Below are 24,164 nucleotides of genomic sequence, written 5' to 3'. Positions count from 1 at the left end.
GAGTACACACAGGAAGCAGTGCTGAATAAATAAATGTATAAAACACAGTTAAGTCTGAATGTGTTAGTGCATAATTATGAAAATAATCTGGAATTAACATTTCACGTGGGAGGCAATTGAAAGAGCAGCGAAGAAAGAGAGAATGAGCATATGTTCACGTTTTTGTTTCATCTGGGAAGAAGACATAGATAATGACTATCTTTATATTTGATAGAAAATATCAGCTTAGGCAGTTGAAAGGCGGTTACCACCAGAAAACTAGAAAACATTTGTACACGTTTCAGAGCCTTGATGGGAAATGCGTGGATTGAAGAAAACCTGATTCACGCAATCAGAGGTGGGTGGGAAAGAATTACACCAAAGAAGTAGAACGTCTGATACATGTAAAAAGGGAAAATAATATGAAACAAAATTGTGGGACTCAATCCAAATATAACAGTGATCATAATAAACATGAATGGATTAAAATTTCTTTTAAAAAAGATAGACTTTCTGAATGGGAAAATAAACATAAAACCCAGACATACAGTAGTGCAGGAAGCAGCTTAATTAAAAACAAGGAAACAAAAAAGTTAAAAATAAATGGATGCATTTGGTATGATTCTTTCCACTATCCAATCTAAGTAATTGTCAATTATTTTATAGACTGCTCTTCAGGTTTTTTTTTTTTTTGTTTTTTTTTTTTTTTTTTTGAGAAAGAGTCTTGCTCTATTTCCCAGGCTGGAGTGCAATGGCATGATCTTGGCTCACCAAAAGCCCTGCCTCCCAGGTTCAAGCAATTCTTGTGCCTCAGCCTCCCAAGTAGCTGGGACTACAGGCATACGCCACCACGCCTGGCTAATTTTTGTATTTTTAGTACAGACGGGGTTTCGCCATGCTGGCCAGTCTGGTCTCCAACTCCTGACTTCAAGTGATCCGCCCACCTCAGCCTCTGAAGGTGCTAGAATTATAGGCACTAGCCACTGCATGCCAGGCCTTGCATGACTTTAAATATATGAATATGAAAATATTGAACTTAGAGTAATCATTATGCTTTGTGTTGATTGAAAAATATAACACTGGCTATCAAAGAAGCATGTTCAAAAATACTTAAATCATTTCAAAATGTCCTGCAAATTGTGGTGGCTTCTATGCACCCCTAAAGCTTCAGGCATTTAGCTCAGGCGCATTGCTAAAGTAGTATGTTGATTCTTCCAGTACGGTGGCATTTCACACCATTGACATTTGCATTCAAGTATGAGCCATCCATGGAAATGAGCTCTGAACATGGAGACCGCAGGGAGGCCAGTGGGGAATTCTCCCTGTTCCACGTTTGTGAGCAGCAAAACAGCACCCTCCCAAAGGAAGAGGCAGTTCTATGCTAAATATTCACCCACTGTCCTCCTATTTGGCACATGTCTGTTCCAGGGCCATCCTCTCCAAGGTGTTCGATGAAATAATTGAAGTGAATCTAATTGATAGTGCGGACTACATCCACCTGGCCTTTCTGAAGAGACCTGAGCTTGGGGTCACCCTCATCAAGCTTCACTGTTGGACTCTCACTCACTACAGCAAGTGTGTCTTCCTGGATGCAGACACTCTGGTGAGTGAAGTTTCCCTACTTGATAAGAAACCTCCAAGACCTCATCTCTCCATCCTTAAGCAGGCTGTCAACTCTTCTTTTTTTGTTTTTTTTGAGATGGTGAATCGCTCTGTCACCCAGGCTGGAGAGCATTGGCGCAATCTTGGCTCACTGCAACCTCCGTCTCCCCGGTTCATGTGATTTTCCCGCCTCAGCCTCCTGAGTAGCTGCGATGACAGGCACCCGCCATCATGCCCGGCTAATTTCTGTATTTTTGTAGAGACAGGATTTCAATATGCTGGCCAGGCCGTCAGCTCTCACTGGCAGATGTCTGTGAGGTCATGTGCATTTCTATTTCTAACACAGTGTTCAGTCTATTACAATCGGACATAACATACCCCTAGCACTGTGTAGACCCTGCTGAGGAGAATGAGGGGCTGGAAGACATGCTCCTACCCCAGGAATGAATTATAACCACAATATTTTACACAAACAAAATAGAACCATTAGGAAAAAAAACACTTGTGGCTGGGTACAGTGGCTCATGCCTGCCATCCTGGCACTTTGGGAGGCTGAGGTAGGCAGATCACTTGAGGCCAGAAGTTTGAGAACAGTCTAGGCAACATGGCCAAGCCCTGTCTCTATAAAAAATACAAAAATTAGCCGGGTGGACTGATGCATACCCGTAATCCCAGCTACTTGGGAGGCTGAGGCATGAGAATCGCTTGAACTTGGGAGGTAGAGGTTGCAGTGAGCCGAGATCATGTGACTGCACTCCAGCCGTGGCAACATAGCAAGAAAAAAGAAAAAACCTGTCGCCATGATTGTATATTGAATTATGTGGTCCTGATTGGACTGGTACACTGGGCCTTTTAAGCTGTGGCATCTCCTAATTGCTATCTGGGCTAGTGACTTACACAGTGTAGAAACCCATGGTGGGCACTTTCAAAAACAGCCACTGGAAAATCAAAATGGAAAATGAAGTTGGAGTGTTAGAATTCAGTTCTGGATTGTCTTGGTTAAGTAAAACCAGGTCTGGAGAAAGAAGAAAGCAAGAATGATAATCAGAATAGTGTTGCATAATTTAGAAAATTCGTATATGTTAAAAGCAGGGGTTCCCCAACCTTTGGGGCCACAGACAGGCACCAGTCTGCTAGAAACCAAGCCACGCAACAGGAGCTGAGTGATGGGCAGGCGAGCGAAGCTTCGTCTGTATTTACAGTCACTCCCATCACTGGCATCACCACCTGAGTTCCGCCTCCTGTCAGATCAACAGCGGCATTAGATTCTCATAGAGATGCGAAGCCTATTGTGAACTGCGCATGTGAGGGATCTGAGTTGCACACGCCTTATGAGAATCTAAGGCCTGATGATCTGTCACTGTCTCCCATAACCCCCAGATGGGACTTTCTACTCACAGGAAAATAAGCTCAGGGCTCCCACCAATTCTACATGATGTTGAGTTGTAGAATTATTTCATTATGTATTACAGTGCAATCGTAATGGAAATAAAGTGCACAATCAATGTCATGTGCTTGAATCTTCCTGGAACCATCTCCCACCACCATTGTCTTCCAGAAAACTGGTCCTTATTGCCAAAAATCTTAGGGACGACTGGGTTAAAAAGAACTGAAATTAACTGTCAAGCTCTATAAGGCAATTAATTACATTATGTTGACTTCCAAACCTCACTGCTTATGAGTTTCTATAATGTCATTGCTGACATTTGCAGTGTGTTGAGGATATACAATTAAGAGAATTTCATGGAGGATTTTAAGAACCTTAAGGAAATAATTTTAGACAGTGTTGCATCAACCACTTGAAATCAACCACAGAACAGTCTTTCTCACAAATGTTTCTCCTTTGAGCGTAAGTGGGAAAGTCTTAAGAGTCACTCAAAAAAAAAAAAAAACAAAACTGGACGCAGGTTTCCAACCAGCAAGCATTTCCAGGCCCATCCTAAAGTTCCTACTGTATTATTTTGTAAACTCAATCTGCTTTTGCAGAAAGAAGCATTGGCCAGGCACAGTGGCTCGTGCCTGTAATCCCAGCACTTTGGGAAGTCGAGGTGGGCAGATCACTTGATGCCAGGAGTTTGACACCAGCCTGGCCAACATGGTGGAACCCTGTCTCTAGTAAAAATACAAAAATTAGCTGGGCGTGGTGGTAGGTGCCTGTAATCCCAGCTACTCAAGAGGCTGAAGTGGGGGCATTGCTTGAACCGGGAAGGTGGAGGCTGCAGTGAGCCAACACCACACCACTGCACTCCAGCCTGGGCAACAGAGCGAAACTCCGCTTAAAAAAAAAAAAAAAAAAAAAAGAAGCATTGCGGCAGGTTCTCCGTGTTTTGCTTCACCAGGTGCTGTCCAATGTGGATGAGCTGTTTGACCGGGGAGAGTTTTCTGCAGCCCCGGACCCAGGATGGCCGGATTGCTTCAATAGCGGGGTGTTTGTCTTCCAGCCTTCGCTGCACACGCATAAACTCCTGCTGCAGCACGCCACGGAACACGGCAGCTTTGATGGTAAGCCAGGGCAGCCTGGACGTTTGAGGAGGAGAACAGGACTACTGCCTGTACCCACTTCGCAGCCTCGCCCCATTTCCCCTTATCTGGGAATGGTCACTTGAAGATCCAGGTGGGAATTGAAGAATACGGCCAGTCAGGGGTATAGGAAGAGATCGGGAAGTTCACAAGGAAATATACAGTTGAGAGAACCATTGGAAATATCCTTGCTAAGGAGAAAGAACAGCTCGACAATCCAGTCATATAAAATAGGTGAGCAAGTCCTTCTCTAAAGGGCTGGATAGTAACTGTTTTCGGAGTTGCCCGCCTTATGGTCTCTGTTGCACACACTCAACTCTGCAGATGTTGCACGAAGTCAGCCATTGACCAGACAGCCACACCTCGCTTAACAACGGGGATGCAGCCTGAGAAATGTGTTGTTAGGAGATTTTGTCATTGTGTGAACATCCCAGCGTGTGTCTTCCCACCACTAGATGATGCAGCCTGCTGGAGACCTAGGCTGGATGGCGGAGCCTGCTGCTCCCAGGCTGCACACCCACAGAGCGTGTGACTGCGCGGAATGCTGCAGGCAGCTGTCACCTAGTGGGAAGTATCTGTGGTTCTAAACATATCCAGACCTCACAGAGCTCTAGTGAAAATGCAGGATAAACTCTTATGGGATCGCTGTCATGTGTATGGCCTGTCTTTGACCCAAGCACTTTTATGTGTTGTGTGACTGTACTTGGCGTTGAACATGGGTTGGGCCTGTTGGCTCATGCCTATAATCCCAGCACTTTGGGAGGCCAGGGCAGACAGATTGCTTGAGGCCAGGAGTTCAAGACAAGCCTAGGCAACATGGCAAGACCCCATCTCTACAAAAATTACAAGAATAAGCTGAATGTGATGATGGCACCTGTTTTCTGTGCTCCCTGGGAGGCTGCGTTGGGAGCAGCACCTGAGCTGAGGAGTTCAAGGCTGCAGTGAACTGTGATTGCACTACTGTACTCCAGTCTGGGTGACAGAGTGAGACCCTGTCTCAGAGAAAAGAAAAGAGCACAGCTGTGTTCCAACAAAACTTTATTTACAAAAACATGCAGAGAGTGTAGATGGCTGACCCCTGGTAGACTACAGGGGAGAATTAAAATGAGGTAACCTGAAGCCACGTATTTGTTCAAATGGGCGTCGGTAGAGAGGACATGTGCTGGAATTTTCGTAAAGTAAAAGAAAATACTGGCCAGGCACAGTGGCTCATGCCTGTAATCCCAGCACTTTGGGAGGCTGAGGTGGGCAGATCACCTGAGGTCGGGAGTTCAAGACCAGCTTGACCAACACGGAGAAACCCCATCTCTACTAAAAATAGAAAATTAGCTGGGTGTGGTGGCACATGTCTGTAATCCCAGCTACTCAGGAGGCTGAGGCAGGAGAATCGCTTGAACCTGGGAAGCGGAGGTAGCAGTGAGCCGAGATAGTGCCATCACACTCCAGCCTGGGCAACAAGAGTGAAAACTCTGTCTAAAAAAAAAAATACTGGACCAGTGAAGAATTGCCTCTAGGTAAAGGCCAAAAGTTAATAAAACTGGCAAAAAGGGCGGGAAAAGCATTGTCACTACCAGGGAGCATTCGTGAGGGGATGAGTGGAGTGCTTTGGACTCCATATGCAGTTTTCTTACTCATCTTGGGGCTCCTAGAGAATTTTGGAGGAAATATGCACGTATTTTCATCAGTGGCTTGGGTTATCTGTCCTTTCTGAGAACAGATAGAATGTGTTAGCTGCCAGATAGAAGAAATGGAAGTAGCAACCCTGAGGGCAAGTGTTTATGTTGAGAGCTTCCGGCACATCTCGTGTTCTTGGAGTGGACCGGACCATACTTTCCTAATCTGCTTTTTTGTTTGCTCATTCTGTAGGGGCAGACCAAGGCTTACTGAATAGTTTCTTCAGGAGCTGGTCGACGGCAGACATCCAAAAGCACCTGCCGTTCATCTATAACTTGAGTACTAACACGACGTACACTTACAGTCCTGCCTTCAAGCAGTAAGTTCTCCGCCCTGGCCAATCCTGCCAGCTCTGCCGCTCCTGAGCCACCTTCCCTCTTGGAAGATATACCAGCTGTTGGCATATTTTAAAACTCTATCTATCTATCTACCTATCTATCTATCTGTCTATGTATGTATGTATGTATGTATGCATGTATGTATGCATGTATGTATGCATGTATGTATCTGTCTATGTATGTATGTATCTATCTAGATCTGGATATCTATCTGTATACATAGAGCTATATATCTATATCTACATATGTATCTAGATCTAGATCTAGATATCTCTCTATATACATTCATCTATCTAATGTATATATCTATGTAGATATTTGTCTACACAGACCTAGATATCTGTCTATATCTATCTATCTATCATATCTATTATCTACATCTATCCAGATAGATCTGGATATTTATATATATACATCTCTTTATAGATATCTATGTCTATCTATCTGTCCACCTATCTCTATCTAGCTATCTAAATCTAGATCTCTATCTATATAGATCTCTAGATCTCTATCTGTGTATCTATCTGGATCTATGTAGGTATCTATCTATCTAGATCTGGACATCTGTCTATATATCAGTACATTGATCTCTCTGTGTCCATCTTTATGTGTGTATATACACATGTACAGACACACATATCTCATCCCCTGCTTGCTTATTGCTGTAAATGTTAGGTAGTCAAGGCGCTATGACAATGATTCCCAAACTGTGGCCCAAGGAACCCTGAAGAATTCCCTGTAACTCTTTCAAGTGTCTTCAAAGTCACAACTACTTTTAAAAAAGAATTCTAAGATGTGATTTTTTTTCCCTTTTTGCTGCCATTTTCTCATGTGTCTATGCTGGGATTTTACAGACACTGCATGGCATGTGATAAGGTAACACAGACAGAGCTAGGACGAACCAGCTGTCACCTCTTGGAAAAATGGATTCCACTCTTTTCACAATGATTTTTCTTTTTAATATAGAAGGTATTTTTAATGAAAAAAATATGAAATTTATGTTACTGCATAATGGTTTGACTCTTTTTTTTTGGGTGGAGTCTCGCTCTGTCACCAGGCTGGAGTTCAGTGATGCGATCTCAGCTCACTGCAACCTCTGCCTCCTGGGTTCAAGTGATTCTCCTGCTTCAGCCTCCCGAGTAGCTGGGACCACAGGCGTGCAACACCATGTCCAGCTAATTTTTGCATTTTTAGTACAGACAGGATTTCACCATGTTGAGCAGGCTGGTCTTGATCTCTTTACCTCGTGATCCACCCGCCTTGGCCTCCCAAAGTGCTTGGATTACAGACATGAGCCACCAAACCCAGCCTGGTTTGATTTTTTTTAAGGGATTGATAAATATGTTTTCTAATTTTTCAGTTTTAATCTCAATTATTGTAAATATGGAGAGATAGAATCCACAGTGACATGGCCGGGCACAGTGGCTCACGCCTGTCATTCCAGCCCTTCAGGAGGCTGAGCGGGTGGATCACTTGAGCTCAGGAGTTTGAGACCAGCCTGCACAACATGGCAAAATCCTGTCTCTACCAAAAATAAAAATAAAAAAATTAGCCGAATGTGGTGTCACATGCCGCTAGTCTCAGCTACTCAGGAGGCTCACTTGAGCCTAGGAGGTGGTGTTTGCCATGAGCCGAGATCGTGCCACTGCACTCCAGCCTGGGTGACAGAGTAAGCCTCAGCTCAGGAGAAGAAAAAGAAAGAATCCACATGGACAAAGCTCCTTGGGTCCCTCAGAGGATCAGGGGTGAGGGGACCAGAAGCTGTGAAATTCACTGCTCCAGAAGATAGGGCTACAAATGAAAATAGAGAATCTGGGAATCATTTTCTACATTACTCATGTTCTGTAGAAATGAGTAATGTAGGGAATGAGTCATTCTACAGTTTGTATTCTCTGCAGAGGACATAGTGTCCCCAAGGAAGAGAAATTGATTCTCGGGAGTGAAAAACTTCTTATTTTTTAAAGTATAATCACAGTTGTAACGTACAGAACATAGATATGTCATGTGACTTTTGTATTCATATTTCATGAGGAGGTGATCAAAGAAAAAACAATGTTTCAAAAGGCTCCTGGAGGACGGTGGTGGTGATGAACAACAAAAAAGTTGGCGAGGGGAAAATGTAGAATCCTGAAAGGGAGAAAAAAAGCCAGTTGCTTTGCCGCTTGCTATCCAAGTGTATCTGTAAAAGCTATTCCTTTTTTGTCCCTGTCATTTTAAGGATAGGATGATTTGGGCTGCCATACTTCACGTTTTTAAAAAACTGATTTATTCCTCCTGTTTTGGGAAAAAATCTCAAAGGATTATGATTATGTTTCTTGATAGATAGAAAATAAAATAACTGCAAAAACTGTGATTTAAAAATATATCTGTATGTAAAATGACTGCAGATGAAAGGACTAGTCTGCTGGTAGTTGGATTATATGCTGACTGCTAGCTTGACAGCCGGGCACGGTATTACTGCTCATATACTGATTGCTGCATTGATAGTACTAGTATGTTATTCTTGGTTATACATTGATTACTACAGTGATAGTAGTTTGTTATTATTGATCACGTACTGATGACTGAATTAATAGCAGTAGTATGTTACTACTGATTGTATAGTGATTACTATGCCAATAGTAGTATTATTGACTATATATTGATCACTACACTGACAGTAGTTATTATTGATTATATATTGATTACTGCATTGGTAGTAGTAGTCTATTATTATTGATCATATACTGATGACTGCATTGGAAGTAGTAGTGTATTGTTATTGATTACATATTGATTACTGTTGAGAGTAGTAGTCTATGACTGATCATATGTTGATGACTGCATTGGAAGTGTTGTATTATTATTGATTATATATTGATTACTATGCTGATAATAGTAGTATAATCAATCATAACAATCAGTAATGGAAATCCATTGCGACAAGTCCTTTGGAGGCTGTCTTTGAGGGGCTCCATGGTAGTTGGGTGCTTTCTGGGTGTCTTTTATCGCGTCTGAGTGGAAATCAGAATCCCTTCTGTTTCCCTCTCAGATTCGGTTCCAGTGCAAAGGTCGTCCACTTTTTGGGGTCCACAAAGCCTTGGAACTACAAGTACAATCCACAGAGCGGCTCGGTGTTGGAGCAGGGCTCAGCGCCCAGCAGCCAGCACCAGGCGGCGTTCCTTAATCTCTGGTGGACCATCTACCAGAACAACGTGTTGCCCCTTTATCAAAGCGTCCAAGCAGGGGGAGCACTCGCAGCTCCTGGACACACAGTAAGTGGGGAATTCTCTTAAAACCCAGAGCTGAGGGCGAGGAGAAACGCCCCATTTGTGTCTAAATACTGTATTTCATGGAAAAGACTACTGAGAAGCAAGCACCTTTTTAAAAAATTTTTATTTTTTGGCTCGAAATGGAGAATTCCTAATGAGTAGAGATACTGTTTTAATTTATAGGCCTGATGCATAAATAGGTTGTTGAAATTAGCCATCCTCATTAGAGTAAGAAACACCGGTGCATGGGCGAGTGATTCACAATGACTGATTATGATGTCATTTGGGTCAACATTTTCCACTTGAAACCACCATTTGAGATAGCCATTGGAGGAAGTGTCTGAAGAGGATTTTGTAAATTTTTGATTGACACCAATTTGATTTAAGAAAATATAATGATAGCCCCTAGATGTGCTAAATAGCAAAGTATCTGCAGTGTGTTGAATATGGAATGCATCTGCCTTGCATAAAAGCTTTTGCAGTTAGGAGCTTATTTTTTTAAAAGAGTATTTGCACTAGAGTACTAGTACTCTAGAGTACCAGAGTGTTTTTTTTTTTTTTTTTTTTTACAAAAAAAAACTAGAGTTGTTTGTTTGTTTGTTTGTTTGTTTGACAGAGCCTTGCTCTGTAGCCCAGGCTGGGGTGCAGTGACACGATCCCGGCTCACCGCAACCTCCACCTCCCAGGTTCAAGCAATTCTCCTGCCTCAGCCTCCCGAGTAGCTGGGATTACAGGTGAACGCCACCATGCCCCGCTAATTTTTGTACTTTTAGTGGAGATGGGGTTTTGCCACATTGGCCAGGCTGGTCTTGAAGCCCTGACCTCAAGTGATCCACCCACCTCAGCCTCCCAAAGTGCTGGGATTGCAGACATGTGCCACCGCGCCCGGCCTTTTTTTTTTTTTTTCCTGGAATATTTGCTAATACCACAGAGTCCGCTATCAGCACATGCATTGCTTGGGAAGTTGAAGAGAATTCCTATTTTAATTTTTAGTATGGTTTTTTATTCGGGTGAAGCCAGGGGCTGCTTTTTAAGGACTGCTGAAAATGCCCCTCATCGTCTGACACTAGCCAGTCGGTGTTTGTGTTCACTTCGCCAACATTGACTTGCCACATATTTCCTGCTGGGCATTTTGCTAAGTACTGGATTGCATAGGAGGGAATTTTAAGGCTTAGTGTCAAATGGTTCTGAGAAATAAAACATGAAGGACAATTATTTAATGATTGCAGATGGGAGCAGGGCTCCCCTCCCCCAGGACAGCGGGTGAATTGAGAAGACATCGGAAAGCTCACTGGATGTGTCTGTTTTTGTGCAGCTTTGCCTCAGTGATGTTGGGGCGCCGTGTGCAGATTCAGCATCCGGTGCTGGAGAGCCGTGTGCAAATTCAACACCTACTCCTGGCGTGCCATGTGCAAATTCAGCACCTGGATCTAACCAGCCTGCTCAGGGCCTTCTGGAGCCAACCCATCTCATAGTGGATGAGATCCTGTCTCTGCCTGAAGGATGCCGTTCAGAAGATGTAAGTACCTGCGTTCCACACAGGTGTGATGGAGAGTCAGACGCTGGCTCCAGTGAGAGAGCAGAGAGAACTGGCTTCCCTGGCTCTCTGGGGGAGGGGGGGTGATGGAGGGAAGGGCTGGTCTTTAGTTTGCTGCGGCATTCAAAGCTCCTGCATTTACCTGCATCATGGCACACCGAATCAAGCTCACCTCCAGAAAGATACCTAAGTCCCAATCTCCAGGACCTGTGAAAGTGACCTTGTGTGGCAAAAGGGAGTTTGCAGTTGTGATTAAATGAGGGACCTCAAGATGGGGCAGGATGATCTTGAATTATGCGGGTGGGCTCTTAGTCATCACAAACCTCCCTTAAAAGAAGAAGGTGGAAGTGTCAAGGTCAGAGGAGGAGGCCATGAGCCAGGGAATATGGTGGCCTCCAGAAGCCAGAGAAGGCAGGAGGTGGATTCTCCTCCAGGTCCCCAAGAATGAACCAACTCTGCCAACACCTTGATTTTAGCCCACTGGACTTCTGGTCCCAAGAACTATCAGATGGTCAGTCTGCCTTGGCGTAAGCCACCAGTGTGTGGCCAGTTCTCATATAGCAGCCTCAAAACACTGATGCCACATGGAGACACATGCTCACTCTTGAGCCGTTTACAGAGTCTGGGGGCACAGAGCTCTTTCAGGTTCAGTGCTCCTTCGACCCAGCTACTGGGCTGTGCATCCTGAGAGCTTTCAGCCCAACCCCTGACTTGAACATGGGTTCAAGTGACGATGAATTCCTGCCGAGGCTCAATGTTCAAATTAATGTTGACCTGCACGGTGGTGTCTATTGAGGCTGAGTCTGCAGAACTTTGTCTCCACAGAAGAAAAATGAAAAGATCTCTTATTTGCAAAACAAATAATGGAGGCTGTCATTTCTCCAGCTCCACTTTCTGGGCGAATACTTTGGAACTATATCTTGTGTTTAAAGATTTCTTGGGACCACGCATGGTGGCTAACACCTGTGATCTTAACACTTTGGAAGGCTGAGGTGGGAGGATTGCTTGAGACCAGCTGGCATCACACTGAGACCTCGTCTCTACAAAAACGTCAAAAAACTTAGCCAGGCTTGGATGTGTACACCTGCAACCCCAGCTACTTGGGAGGCTGAGGCAGGAGAATCGCTTGAGCCCCGGGAGGCTGAGGCTGTAGTGAGCTATGATCTCACCACTGCACTCCAGCCTGGGTGACAGAGCTAGACACTGTCTTAAAGAAAAAAAAGATTTCTTGTTTTACATCTTTACCACTCATCCTAACAAGTTTCTCAACAGAATTATTTTGAGATCATACCTAGGGAAGGATCTGGGGACGGGGCTGAAGGGAAGTCATTCTACTCTGTATATTTCAGATATAAATATATATATATTTCTTTTCACGGTGGGCACTTTGGGAGAGCCGTTTCTTGTTGCTTTTAAACAAGCAGACTTTTCATTTCGCACTCGTTGCTATGGAAGACTCCATGGGCTTCACTGCACTGTGCTGTGAATTATGCCCTGGCAACCTTATGCATGAATAATGTCGGAGTGCTGAGTTCACATTCACCCAAACACATTGAAAAGATCTTTAGGTTCAGATGGTGATGACTGGGGAGGTGTAAACTTCATTTTTCCGGTTTTGTGTTCCTTGGGTGTGTCCTGAGCGTGCCATAGCCTGGGTCTGGCCCCAGGACATGCCTCGGGTGAGTCCAGGCAAGGGCCTCTGCTTGTTGCTGCTGGAATGTGAAGAATCCCGTCGGTTGAGCTCTTACATGATGTGCAAAACGGGCAGTGGAGCTGAGCCATGCTCAGATCAGGATGTCTAAGGAAAACTCGCATTTACATGAAATGTTTAGTAGGCAGCAGAGTTTGGACTGTAAACCAGAGAGTTTGCTGCTCCATTCAAGGCTCATGCTTCTGTTTGCATTACTGCACCTTAATGCAAATAAAAGGGGACTCTGATCCACTGTTGACATGTACTGAAAATAACTGAATGCTCAAACTCCTCGCCTAAAAGAGAAATATTATTGAATGCTTCATAAAAACAAATTTAGGAAGTGTATTTTGCCACGGTTAAGGACACACTGTGACGCAGCCTCAGGAGGTCCTGATGACAGGTGCCCAGGGTGGTCGCGGCACAGCTTGGTTTTATGCATTATAGAGAGACATGACGTAGCAATATGTGTAAGAAGTACATTGGTTCAGTCCGGAGAGGCAGGACAACTCAAAGTGGGGAGGGGGCTTCCAGCTCATAAGTAGATAGAGACAAACGGTTGTATTTGTTTTTTTGAGTATCTGATTACCCTCTCCAAAGGAGGCAATCAGATATGCATTTATCTCAGTGAGCAGAGGGTGACTGAGAGAGCGGGAGGCAGGATTGCCCAAGCAGCTCCCAGCTTCACTTTTCCCTTTGGCTTAGTGATATTGCGGTTTCAAGATTTATTTTGTTTTCACAAGACTCTACTGAGTCCTCAGAAGACAGTTTTCAAACCATCTTTCTGATTTCTGGTTATGTAATTTTAATCTTATTCTGTCAGAGTCTTGAACATTAGTGGTTTTTCAAACTGTGGGCTGAGCTTTGTCTGAATAAGGATTATTTTAAAGAATTGTGTTTTTGCAGATGATCTTAAAAGCATTCTTCTTTTTGTTTTGTTTTGTTTTTTTTGAGATGGAGTCTCACTCCATCGCCTAGGTTGGAGTGCAATCATGTGATCTCAGCTCACTGCAACTTCCACCTCCCAAGTCCAAGCAATTCTCCTGCCTCAGCCTCCTGAGTAGGTGGACAGGCGTGAGCTATCACACCTGGTTAATTTTTGTATTTTTAGTAGAGATGGGGTTTCTCCATGTTGGCCAGGCTGTTCTTGAACTCCTGACCTCAAGTGATCCACCCGCCTCAGCCTCCCAAAGTGTTGTGATTACAGGCATGAGCCACCGCGCCTGGCCATTAAAAGCATCTTAAAAGTCTGTTCTGAACCATGGTGAGCACTGCCTCATTTGTAATGTCAGCCACCCTCTTTCAGAAGCAAGTGTGTGTTCACCCTTCAGCCCCTCAAGGGATTTACGTGGATTGTCACAGCCCCTAAAAACAAGCTTCCCAGGGCAAACAGTGGTTCTCCAGAGACTCCCAAAGGGCAAACAGTCGGGAAGCTCCAGTCCCAGCTGCAGCTCAAGTTGTAGCCTTGCCAATCTCAGAAAAAAACAGACCAATTTAGAGTGAGAGCCCTTGGCACTTTGGTTTCTCCAAAACAGTGCCCAGCATGTTCAGTTCATATTCATCTCCATGGAATTGTTGCAGTGATCTTTTGTTGACGTAAGCCACTTCTACTTTTGCTTTGGATTCATAATTGTGGATGCGGCAGCAACTTAAAGAATAGACGTCTAGCTGCGTGTTGTCTGTCCCTGAGCCACATCTCAATCAGAGCCAGTCAAGCCAAACCAAGGAGAGACTTTCCTGTGGAGTAGTGGGGCTTCTGAAAAAAGCAGGTGCAGAGAATCATGGTGGTAGAATTGAGGATCATCCTGCCTTGATGCCCAAGGAGATGGACAAGAACACAAAAGCACATTCATTTCACCCCAGTTAGGTGCTGTCTGTTGTCAAAAAGACAAAAAAAAAAAATGCTGGTTAAGATGTGGAGAAAGGGGAACTCTTAGCCACTGTTGATGGGGATTAAAAATAAGTACAGCCAGGTTGGAGAACAGTATGAAGGTTCCTCAAAAAACTGCAAATAGACCTACGGTATGATCCGGCCATTTATCCAAAGGAAAGTTAATTAGTATATTGAAGGGACATCTGTCCCTGTCCATGTTTTTTGCAGTTTATTCACAACAGCCAATATATGGAGCCAACCCAAGTGTCCGTCACAGGATGAATGGATAAAGAAAAGGCAGTGCATAGATACACCATGGAATACTATTCCACCATAAAAAAGGAAAGGAAATTCATCATTTGCAGCAGCATGCATGGAAATAGAGGACATTATGGTAGGTGAAATAAGCCAGGAACAGAAAGTTAAACATCGCATGTTCGTGCTCATCCATGGAAGCTAAAAAAGTTTAATCTCACAGAAGTAAAAAGTAAGACCAGGCACAGTGGCTCACTCCTGTAATCCCTGCATTTTGGGAGGCTGAGGCAGGATGATTGCTTGAGATCAGGAGTTGAGACTAGCCTGGGCAACATAGCCAAACCCTGCCTCTACAAAAAATACAAAACTTAGCTGGGTGTGGTGGTGCTTGCTGGTGGTCCCAGCTACTCAGAAGCCTGAGGTGGGAGAATTGCTTGAACCTGGGAGGTTGAGGCTGCAGTGAGCCAAGATCACACCACTGGACTCCAGCCTGGGTAGCAGAATGAGACCCTGTCAAAACGAAAACAAAAAAAAGAAGTAAAAAGTAGAAGAGAGTATCCTAGAGACTGGGAAAGGTCGGGGGAAAGGAGAAGATAGAGAGACATTTGTTAAAGGATACAAAGTTACACCTAGACAAGAGGAATATGTTGTCATGTCCTGTAGCCCTACAGGATGACTGTAGCCAGCAGTAATACATAGTTTCACATAGCTGGAGGGAGGATATTGTATATTCCCAAAAGAAAGAAATGATACATAATTGACATGATGGATATGCAAATTACCCTGAGCAGATCACTGAACATTGTATGTATTGAACCATCCCTATGTATCCCATGAATGTGTACAACTATTATGTGTCAATTTTTAAAACGTAAAAATTTTTTTAAAAAAGCATGTTCAGCAGCCAGCAGCCTCGAGAAGCCCATCAGCTGGTTTCATACACAGTGAGACTGCAGTGCCCTTTGGACATTTTTGGCATGGCTCCAAATCCCCACCCCATTCTCAAGGGGCAATATTGCAGAAAGGAGGAGGGTGGAAAAAAAAATCTCAAGAATTGGAGAATCACCAGTTTCCAGGGCCCAGGACAAGACCTAGGAGGAAATGAAGAACACCCTTGCAGATAGAAGCTGTCTCTGTCTGGGTGGTGCTGGGGACAGTAGGTGGCCCTGGGACCTTCTGTCTTTCTGCTGTCAGTTTGAACATGAGCTCAAGACCAAGGGTACAGTGAGGGGAGATGACCCCCCAGCTGGGCTGAGCGTAGTTTGCTTAGGATATTTAAGCAGTTCTTCAAAGTAATTGCAGAACCCAAATCTCTTATCTTGGGGACTCTGCCCAGCCTCACCCCTCCCTCTACCCCGCCATTAGGATGGAGAGGTGGGGAGAATGGGGAGTGAGACTGAAGGATGAAATTATGTGGACACAGGAACTCCAAAATTCCTTTTTCTTTTTTTCTGAGATGGAGTCTCACTCTGTTGCCCAGGCTGGAGTGCACTGGCATGATCTCAGCTCACTGCAACCTCCACCTCCCGGGTTCAAGCGATTACTGGCTAATTTTTGTATTTTTAGTAGAGACTGTGTTTCACGGTGTTAGGCTGGTCTCGAGCTCCTGAGATCAAGTGGTCTGTCTTCCTCGGCCTACCAACGTGCTAGGATTATAGGCGTGAGTCTATAGGGTTGGGGACACTGACCTAAAAAATTTTGTTATGGTCTATATATTTTCTGATATTTTTCTAAAAACAATGACTTCTTCAGGGGAAGGGATTGGGGGTGAGGGCAGGGAGGGCATCAGGACAAATGCACGCGGGATTTAAAACCTAGGTGACGGGTTGATAGGTGCAGCAAACCACCATGACACACGTATACCTGTGTAACAAGCCTGTGCGTCCTGCACATGTATCCTGGAAATTAAAGTAAAAAAACAAAAAACAAAAAAACACACTCTATTTAACAAAAGGTATGTTGATTGATTGATTATTATAATATCTTACTATCACATTTTCCAAGATAATATTTAAAAACACTGAACAAGGAGTTGAACATTTGAGCTACTTTGTATACTAGTTGTGTGACTTTGGATAAATCAATATTTCTGAACATCTTAAAAAAAAAAAGTGGGAGGGCTGCTGTCCGTACAGCATCTGATATATAGCTCACCCTGCACATCTGTGGGTTCCACACCTGTGAATTCAACCAAGCTTGGATCAAAAATATATGGGAAAGGAAATTGCATCTGCACTGAACGTGTACAGACTTTTTTCTTTGGCTGTTATTCCTTAAACAATACGATATAGCAAGCATTAACATAGCATGTGTATTGTAATCGGTATGGTGATTAACCTAGAGATGATTGAAAGTTTGTGGGAGATTGTGTACTGGTCATATGCAAACACAGTTCCATTTTATATCAGAGACTTGAGCATCCATGGATATCAGGAGAAATTCCATTTCATTAACTCACACCCCAGGTAGTCTCTGAAATGAATCATGCAGCTTCACAGCTTCACTGTCACCTGCTTTCGTCCATTTACTGAGTTACTCTGAGTTTTTTATTTAGGGGAGCTGAATTCCTAAATTGAATTAAAAAAAAGGTTATTTTCATAAATCGCCATAACTTCATAAAGGCCAATGGTGCATCCCGGGGCTCTTTAATCCAGGTAGCTACTTCAGTATATATAATGATGACAAGGTGGTTGTGTTTGGTTTTTGCTGTTGTTCCAGTTTTTGAGACGGGGCCTCACTCTGTTGCCCAGGCCGGAGTGCAGCAGCACGATCTTGACTCACTGCAGCCTCGACCTCCCAGGCTCAGGTGATCCTCCCACCTCCTCCCATGTAGCTGGGACTACAGGCGGTGCCACCACGTCCGGCTGATATTTTGTATTTTTTGTAGAGACGGGTTTTGCCATGTTGCCCAGGCTAGTCTTGAACTCCTGGGCTCAAGTGAGCCACTCACCTTGACCTCCCAAAGTGTTGAAATTACAGGTGTGAGCCACCGTGCCTGGCCCAGGTCTGTGTTTTTAAAAGTAAAGCTGAATATTAATTTTTCCACATACATTAATGTATTAAAGAAAAAACTGCAATTAGTATCTTCTCCAGTATTTTGTCTTCCAGTATTTGCGGTAGGGAAAGGTAGTTAATTAAAAGATTAGAGTTGTCCTTCAGTTTTTTTTTTAAGCTATCAAGTTTTTTTGCTCTTGTTTGTAGAGAATCTTATTTTATTTTTAATCCACTTTTCTGTTGAAGTGTGTCCTGCTTTTTTTTTTTTTTCTAGATGTTGTCTCACTCTGTCATCCAGGCTGGAGTGCAGTGGTGCAATCTTGGCTCGCTGCAGCCTCTGCCTCCCAGGTTCAAGCAATTCTCCTGCCTCAGCCTCCTGAGTAGCTGGGACTACAGGTGCCCACCACTACCCCTGGCTATTTTTTTGTATTTATAGTAAAGCTGGGTTTTCAGCATGCTGGGCAGGCTGGTCTCGAACTCCTGACCTCAGGTGATTCACCCGCCTCAGCCTCCCAAAGTGCTGGGATTACAGGCGTGAGCCACCACGCCCGGCCTCCACTAACATTAGTAGAACCGTTCATTGACTGTGTCCCATATATCTGTGACACAGTTATCTGCATTTTCTGTCAGTCTTTCTCCCCATACTTCAGTCTACTGACCTATTTACTAATTAATTGATCTCTTTGGCTATGTCTAATCCGTTGTTAACCCCACATTCTAGTTTTCAGTTATTATGTTTTTAGCTCAAATTAACATCAGATTTTTTGGGTGGAGTTTCAATACTACCTTGAAAATTTTTATCTTTCCTCCCATTTTATTTAAAGTGTTTCTCACATTTAATCATAGTCCATGTCTGATAAATCACATATTTAGGTTTCGGGTGGGTTTGGTTTTATTGTTTAATTTTGTTTAATTTTGTTTGCTCTTGATTTTCACTCATCTGGTCTTGTCTTGTGTAATAGTTAATTTTTCAATTGACAGCCAGACACGGTAAACGAAAAAAAAATTCGCAAAGACAATTTTTAGCTCTGAATCATATAATTATATCATATTATCCTCCAAACGAGGATTTTTTAAAAAATTGATGTGATTTGATGTGATTTGCATCCCCTGAGGTGGTTTGCCCAGATCGTATCTGGGGCTGAGCTGGAGGGAAATTGGGCTTCAGTGTTTGTGAAAACCAGTCCATTTCCGGTTATCCTCTTAGCAAGGTCACAAAAGAAAGCTTGTGGTGTGTACCGGGGTCCCTCACTGGTCCTTGCTATTAATATTTATGGACCCCTCAGCCTCCTAGCACTGCTGAAAACTCTGCTCAGTTTCTCAGCTTCCCAGTCTTTTATTTTCCCTGAGTTGAAGTAAGGTAACAAATGTAAGGATTACTCTTTGTTTGTCTCTGCTATCTTCACTCTTAATGTTTTTGCTGCCTGGGTAGCTCTCTGATGTACTTAAAAAAAAATTCTAGGCCAGGCGTGGTGGCTCACACCTGTAATCCCAGCACTTTGGGAGGCCAAGGCAGGCAGATCAGCTGAGGTCAGGAGATCAAGACCAGCCTGGCCAACATGGTGAGATCCCGTCTCTACTAAAAATACAAAAATTAGCCAGGTGTGGTGGCACATGCCTGTAATCCCAGCTACTCGGGAGGCTGAGATAGGAGAATCACTTGAACCCAGGAGGCAGAGGTTACAGTGAGCCAAGATGGTGCCACTGCACTCCAGCCTGGGCAACAGAGCAAGACTTCATCTCAAAAAAGAAAAGTTTTATATACATTATTTGCGCAGCCCTTTTAGGTATTTTTGGCAGAAGAAGACATCGTGTAAAACAACAGCTTCATCAATTGCTGAAAGTGGAAAAATCTCATTTCAGTTCCTGAGCTGATATATGTATTTTTAGCATTTACCACCTCCGGCAGTAATTAACTTTCACAAATTTATAGCCCATAATGCAAAGGAGTGCTTCCTTTTTTGCTCTAAATATATGTCCTTGGATTGTGTACTGGAACGTTCTGTGTCCCCTGCCTTGTCTGCCTTTACGATGCCCTCTATCAGCGTTCCTCTTCCCACACAGAGCATTTTGTTTTGCAGCATCTCTGCATATCTCAGCCTCTCTCTCTGCTGAGCCCACAATTCTCTGGCCTGCCTCCAGTTTCAGAGTCTCTTCTGTCAAGGCGACCCCATCTTCAGTCAGGCTTTTAGGGGCTAAATCAGTAGAATAGCTATTACCTAAGGCTAAAAATAAATGCAGTTTGTAAAAGTCACAATTTATATTCATGTATTCACGAGCTTGCCAAAAATGATCTTAAGAGCAGACTTTGAGATTGTTGCCTTCTCTTCTTAAAATTTCTCTCTGCATGATATGCAAAGGAGGAAGTTTCTATTTCTTACTAGTAAGAATAATGGCGATATTTATTCATAAATGTTGGTTTATATTTCAGTTGTTAATATTAATTGTTTAGTAAGCCCGTGGGTCTTGATGAGAAACATTAGCAAGGGCTGACTGAACTTCTCTTCCTCATTTAAATTCATAAGATTGTAACACATCTGCAGAAGGCAAGCTGAAAATTGCATCATTATTTCATCCTTTGTAATCAAGCATATAACCCTGAGTTAAATCCCTTCCAATGAAGGATTATACTTCATGACTGGCCCCATGGAACTTATTTATGTGTTCATTGTTGGGAGAAATTAGATGACAGAAACAGATTGGCATTTTCCCTAATCCAATTCAACGAATCCTTTCTTGAGCGCTGCCTCTGCCTGTCTGGCTGCTTCATTTATCCATCACAATAACTGTCTGTGAGACATCTCACTGAAAGCCCCACAGCTCAGAGTCATTTCTCCAGGTCCTTTTCCTTGACGTGTCAGTATTTAAATCCAGGACATCCCTCTACCAGCCCTCGTTAAAGAAAGAAATTATACATTTTTATAGGATTCATGTAGTTCATGATAATGCAGTTATTGCATTCATCGTTTTATCCCAAGGTTCATTTTGGTGTTTTGCAGACCCTGGAAAATCATGTACATTGCATACAGTTCAAGGGAAAGGTTTGGCAGACACAGAGGCGCATACCCAAATCCCGCTGTCTCGCTTGCTATCTCTCGTATGTTGGACAAGTATCTCTGTCTGCAAATTAAACTTTGCAGCGGTAAGAGGAAGGCTCAACATGTCTGCCTCATAGGGCTGTCAGGATTAAAAGGAATCATGGCTGAGAAGCTTATGAGTGCCATTCAGCAGCCAGCCATGAGCATCTACTAAAAAAAGAGTGCTATTATCATGGTTTTCTGATGTCTTTGATAACTTATAATTTTGCTTTACACCATAATTCTTAGAACCTAGTTTTATGTTTGGATTTTACATACATAGCTGAGATCTGAAAGAAGAAACCCATATTTTATTTAATGTTAATTTTTAAAAATTTGTCTCCAGCTGTATTGAGGTACCACTGACAAATAAAAATTGATATGTATTTAAGGAGTACAATTTGATGCTTTGCTATATGTATACATTGTAAAACAATCACTGCATCAAGCCAATTAACATTTTCATCACCTCACATAAATGCTGTCTTCTCCTCCTCCTCTTCCCCCTCCTTCTGTTCTTGATAATGAGAACACATAAGATCTACTCTCATAGCAAGTTTTAAGTATACGATCCTCGAGTATTAACTGGGTCACCACGCTGTATGTTAGATTCCTCAGAACATATTTATCTTGTATAACTGAAACTTCATATTCCTTCAGCAGCGTGTCTTCATTCTAAGCACCTCCCAGCCCCTGGCAAGCATCATCCTACTCTGTTCTTCTGTGAGTTATTTAAATTGCACTTTCATAGGCTGAGCATGGTGGCTCTCACCTGTAATCCCAGTACTTTGGGAGTCCGAGGCAGGCAGATCACTTGAGGTCTGGAGTTCGAGACCAGCCTGGCCAACATGGTGAAACCCTGTCTCTACGAACAATACACACAAAAAATTAGCCAGGTGTGGTGATGCATGCCTGTAATCCCAGCTACTCAGGAGGCTGAGGAAAGAGAATAACTTGAACCCGGAAGGTGGAGGTTGCAGTGAGCTGAGATCATGCCACTGCACTCCAGCCTGGATGACAGCAAAACTCTGTCTTAAAAATAAATAAATAAATAAATTTATACTTTCATGATTATAAGTTAGAATAGTCAATATTTAAAAAAACAAGTCCATGATTGTTTTAAAAAAACAAGTTCATGGTTATATTGTTTTACATCTTAAAGTTTCACTAAATCTCACTAATAATGACTTTTGGGGGTGTCCAGTTTTTGCAGATACCTTTTTTCTGTTTCTTTCTGTGCTCCTGTTCCTCTGCCTGAGGGTGCTGCACATGCTGATCTGCTTTCATGTGCATTTTCCAACATGTTCTTCTTCTTACTGTATTTCCAGTCATTCTACATCATCGGCTTCTACTCCTCTCTCAGGCTCATTTTAGATATTGCTCTCCCAGGAGTGTCTCCCCCTTTAGGCCGGGTGAGGTCTCTTCATAACAATAGCATTTTCTTTCCTCGAATTTCTCATGGTTTGCCATTTTGTATTTGTTGATTGTCTGTCTTCATTGACAGTAAGCTTCACGAAGGTGCAGATGATATCTGTGTAAGCCATTGTTTAATCTTCACTGCCTACCTCTCCATAAACACCTGTGAAATGCATACATTCATGCCTCAATTAGGAGAATGAACTGGACATTCTCCTAAAAGGGAATGCTAGGATCAGAAATTTGGGAGCTGGGTGTCCAAGTGACTGATCTCCACTTCAGCTGACATCACTCAAAATCTCTGGGACCATGGCCTGGGAGTCTGCATTTGAATGATTACAATTCTCTTAAGTAGGCCTGGTGTAGGCAAGAGGGGCTCATGTTGAGGCTCAACCGCATCCACTCCCAAGAATTCTACAGTGTGTTTTCAGTGAGGATGTCAGTGTTATCTTGTCTCTGTTGCTCACACTCATTAAGCTAACTGCTTTGTGACCTGACCTGATGAGGACCCCAGTTGTTTGGACACAGGTTTGCTTCTTGACCCTGTATTTGTCAAGAAAGGTTAGCTGCTATAACAAACAGCCCTCGAATAAATAAAAGTTTATTTCTCATTTGTGTCACAGCCAGCTGGGGTGGCCAAGGTATCCTCTACTCCATGCAGTCTTTCAGGGATCCAGGATGCTCCTATTATTGTGCTCCACCTTCTAGAGCAGCTCTTCTCAAGCGAGACTCCTTGGGAGGATTAGACGCTGATGCTGATGACAGTCATTGTATGTAATGCATTCCGTTATCTCCTCCACATCTAGAATGGTGTTAGATATGGACCATCCTTGGGAGAGTTGAGAAAAGAGTCACCTGATGTGTTCTCTGTTTGGTTTTATTTTCTTATGGAGGCCCAGTTCAGAGACGTGGAGAGACCTTGTTTTTCACCTGGCTGGTAGAAGAAGAGGGGGTAGGAAAATCTTATTTCTCTCGTTGCCCAGCCCAGAGGTAACTCATCTCACTTCCTCACATTCACTCAATCTGCTTGTGAGAATCATTTCCACGGTCCTGTCCAGGTACAAGGAGTTCACAAAATGCAGTTGGACGTTAGCATGAAAAGAAGAAGAAGAAATGAAGACAGGTATTGGTGAGCCTATGACCTTGCCCCAGACCTACCCCGTATCAAGCTGTGTTTGCATCATGGAGAAAGAAAAAAATAGAGTGGGTATTTTCAGTTAAGTGCATTTATTTGCACGAAGGTTTGACTTAACTTGCCTCTGCTCTCTTTTTTTTATAACAGATGATAGGTTGTCCTGAAATTGAGACTCCTGCTGCGATAACGTGTGACCCACTGTCTCAGCCTTCCCCTCAGCTTGCAGACCTCACAGAGACTGAAACCACCTTGGTATTCCTCATCTATATGACTCACAGTGTCTATCCCCATTACATAGCAGTGGGGGCACAATATGCCTTTTAAAATTCTTCCCATTTTCTTTTTTGAATGGCTTCTCCCGCCTGGAATACGTTGTGTTATACTTAATCTATTTCTCTATTATCCTGGTGGATATGGAATCTGGCTGTCTATTCAAATTTATTGTGGGGTTTTGTTTTTGGTCATTTTGTTATTTTCTTCCACTTTGCTTAAAACAATTTAAGAAGAAAAAGATACAGTGTCAAGATAGCATCTATGTGTCCATGAATTTTTTTAAACTTTTGGTAGGACTTGTACCATGTCTAAAGCCAGTATTCCATGACTACAGATTTGATTTTGATTCTGTTTTCCCTGAATTTATCCTTGTACCATGTCTAAAGTCAGTATTCTATGACTACAGATTTGATTTTGATTCTGTTTTTCCTGAATTTATCCTTATGAATCCGGGCTTTTATTATCACGTGTTATCCAAAAACTGGCTTTATGGACACCCTCCCCCTCTTTTTTTTTTTTTTTTTTTTTTTTTTTTTTTTTTTTTTTTTTT

At 43.1% G+C, this 24,164-nt stretch overlaps 1 protein-coding gene across 6 annotated transcripts in view; it reads left to right on the top strand.

Annotated features, from left to right (window-relative positions):
• The window catches only part of GYG2 (glycogenin 2), a 51,400-nt gene that overhangs the window by 20,643 nt on the left and 6,593 nt on the right, over nt 1-24,164 (top strand). For 4 of the 6 annotated variants that reach the window (XM_032267802.1, XM_032267800.1, XM_032267798.1 and 1 more), the window contains 6 exons: nt 1,408-1,582; nt 3,921-4,083; nt 5,968-6,094; nt 9,145-9,367; nt 10,680-10,883; nt 23,489-23,593. In XM_032267802.1, the coding sequence (XP_032123693.1) occupies nt 1,408-1,582; nt 3,921-4,083; nt 5,968-6,094; nt 9,145-9,367; nt 10,680-10,883; nt 23,489-23,593 (997 nt within the window). The remainder of the gene's footprint in view (nt 1-1,407; nt 1,583-3,920; nt 4,084-5,967; nt 6,095-9,144; nt 9,368-10,679; nt 10,884-23,488; nt 23,594-24,164) is intronic. The other 2 variants (XM_032267799.1, XM_032267801.1) reach the window with 2 other exon arrangements.

This window comes from Sapajus apella, unplaced genomic scaffold (genome assembly GCF_009761245.1).
Source record: "Sapajus apella isolate SASKATOON/1434 unplaced genomic scaffold, GSC_monkey_1.0 scaffold172, whole genome shotgun sequence".
In the NCBI taxonomy this organism is placed as follows: domain Eukaryota; kingdom Metazoa; phylum Chordata; class Mammalia; order Primates; family Cebidae; genus Sapajus; species Sapajus apella.
Note: the sequence above shows the minus strand (reverse complement) of the source record. Positions and strands in the feature narration are given on the sequence as shown.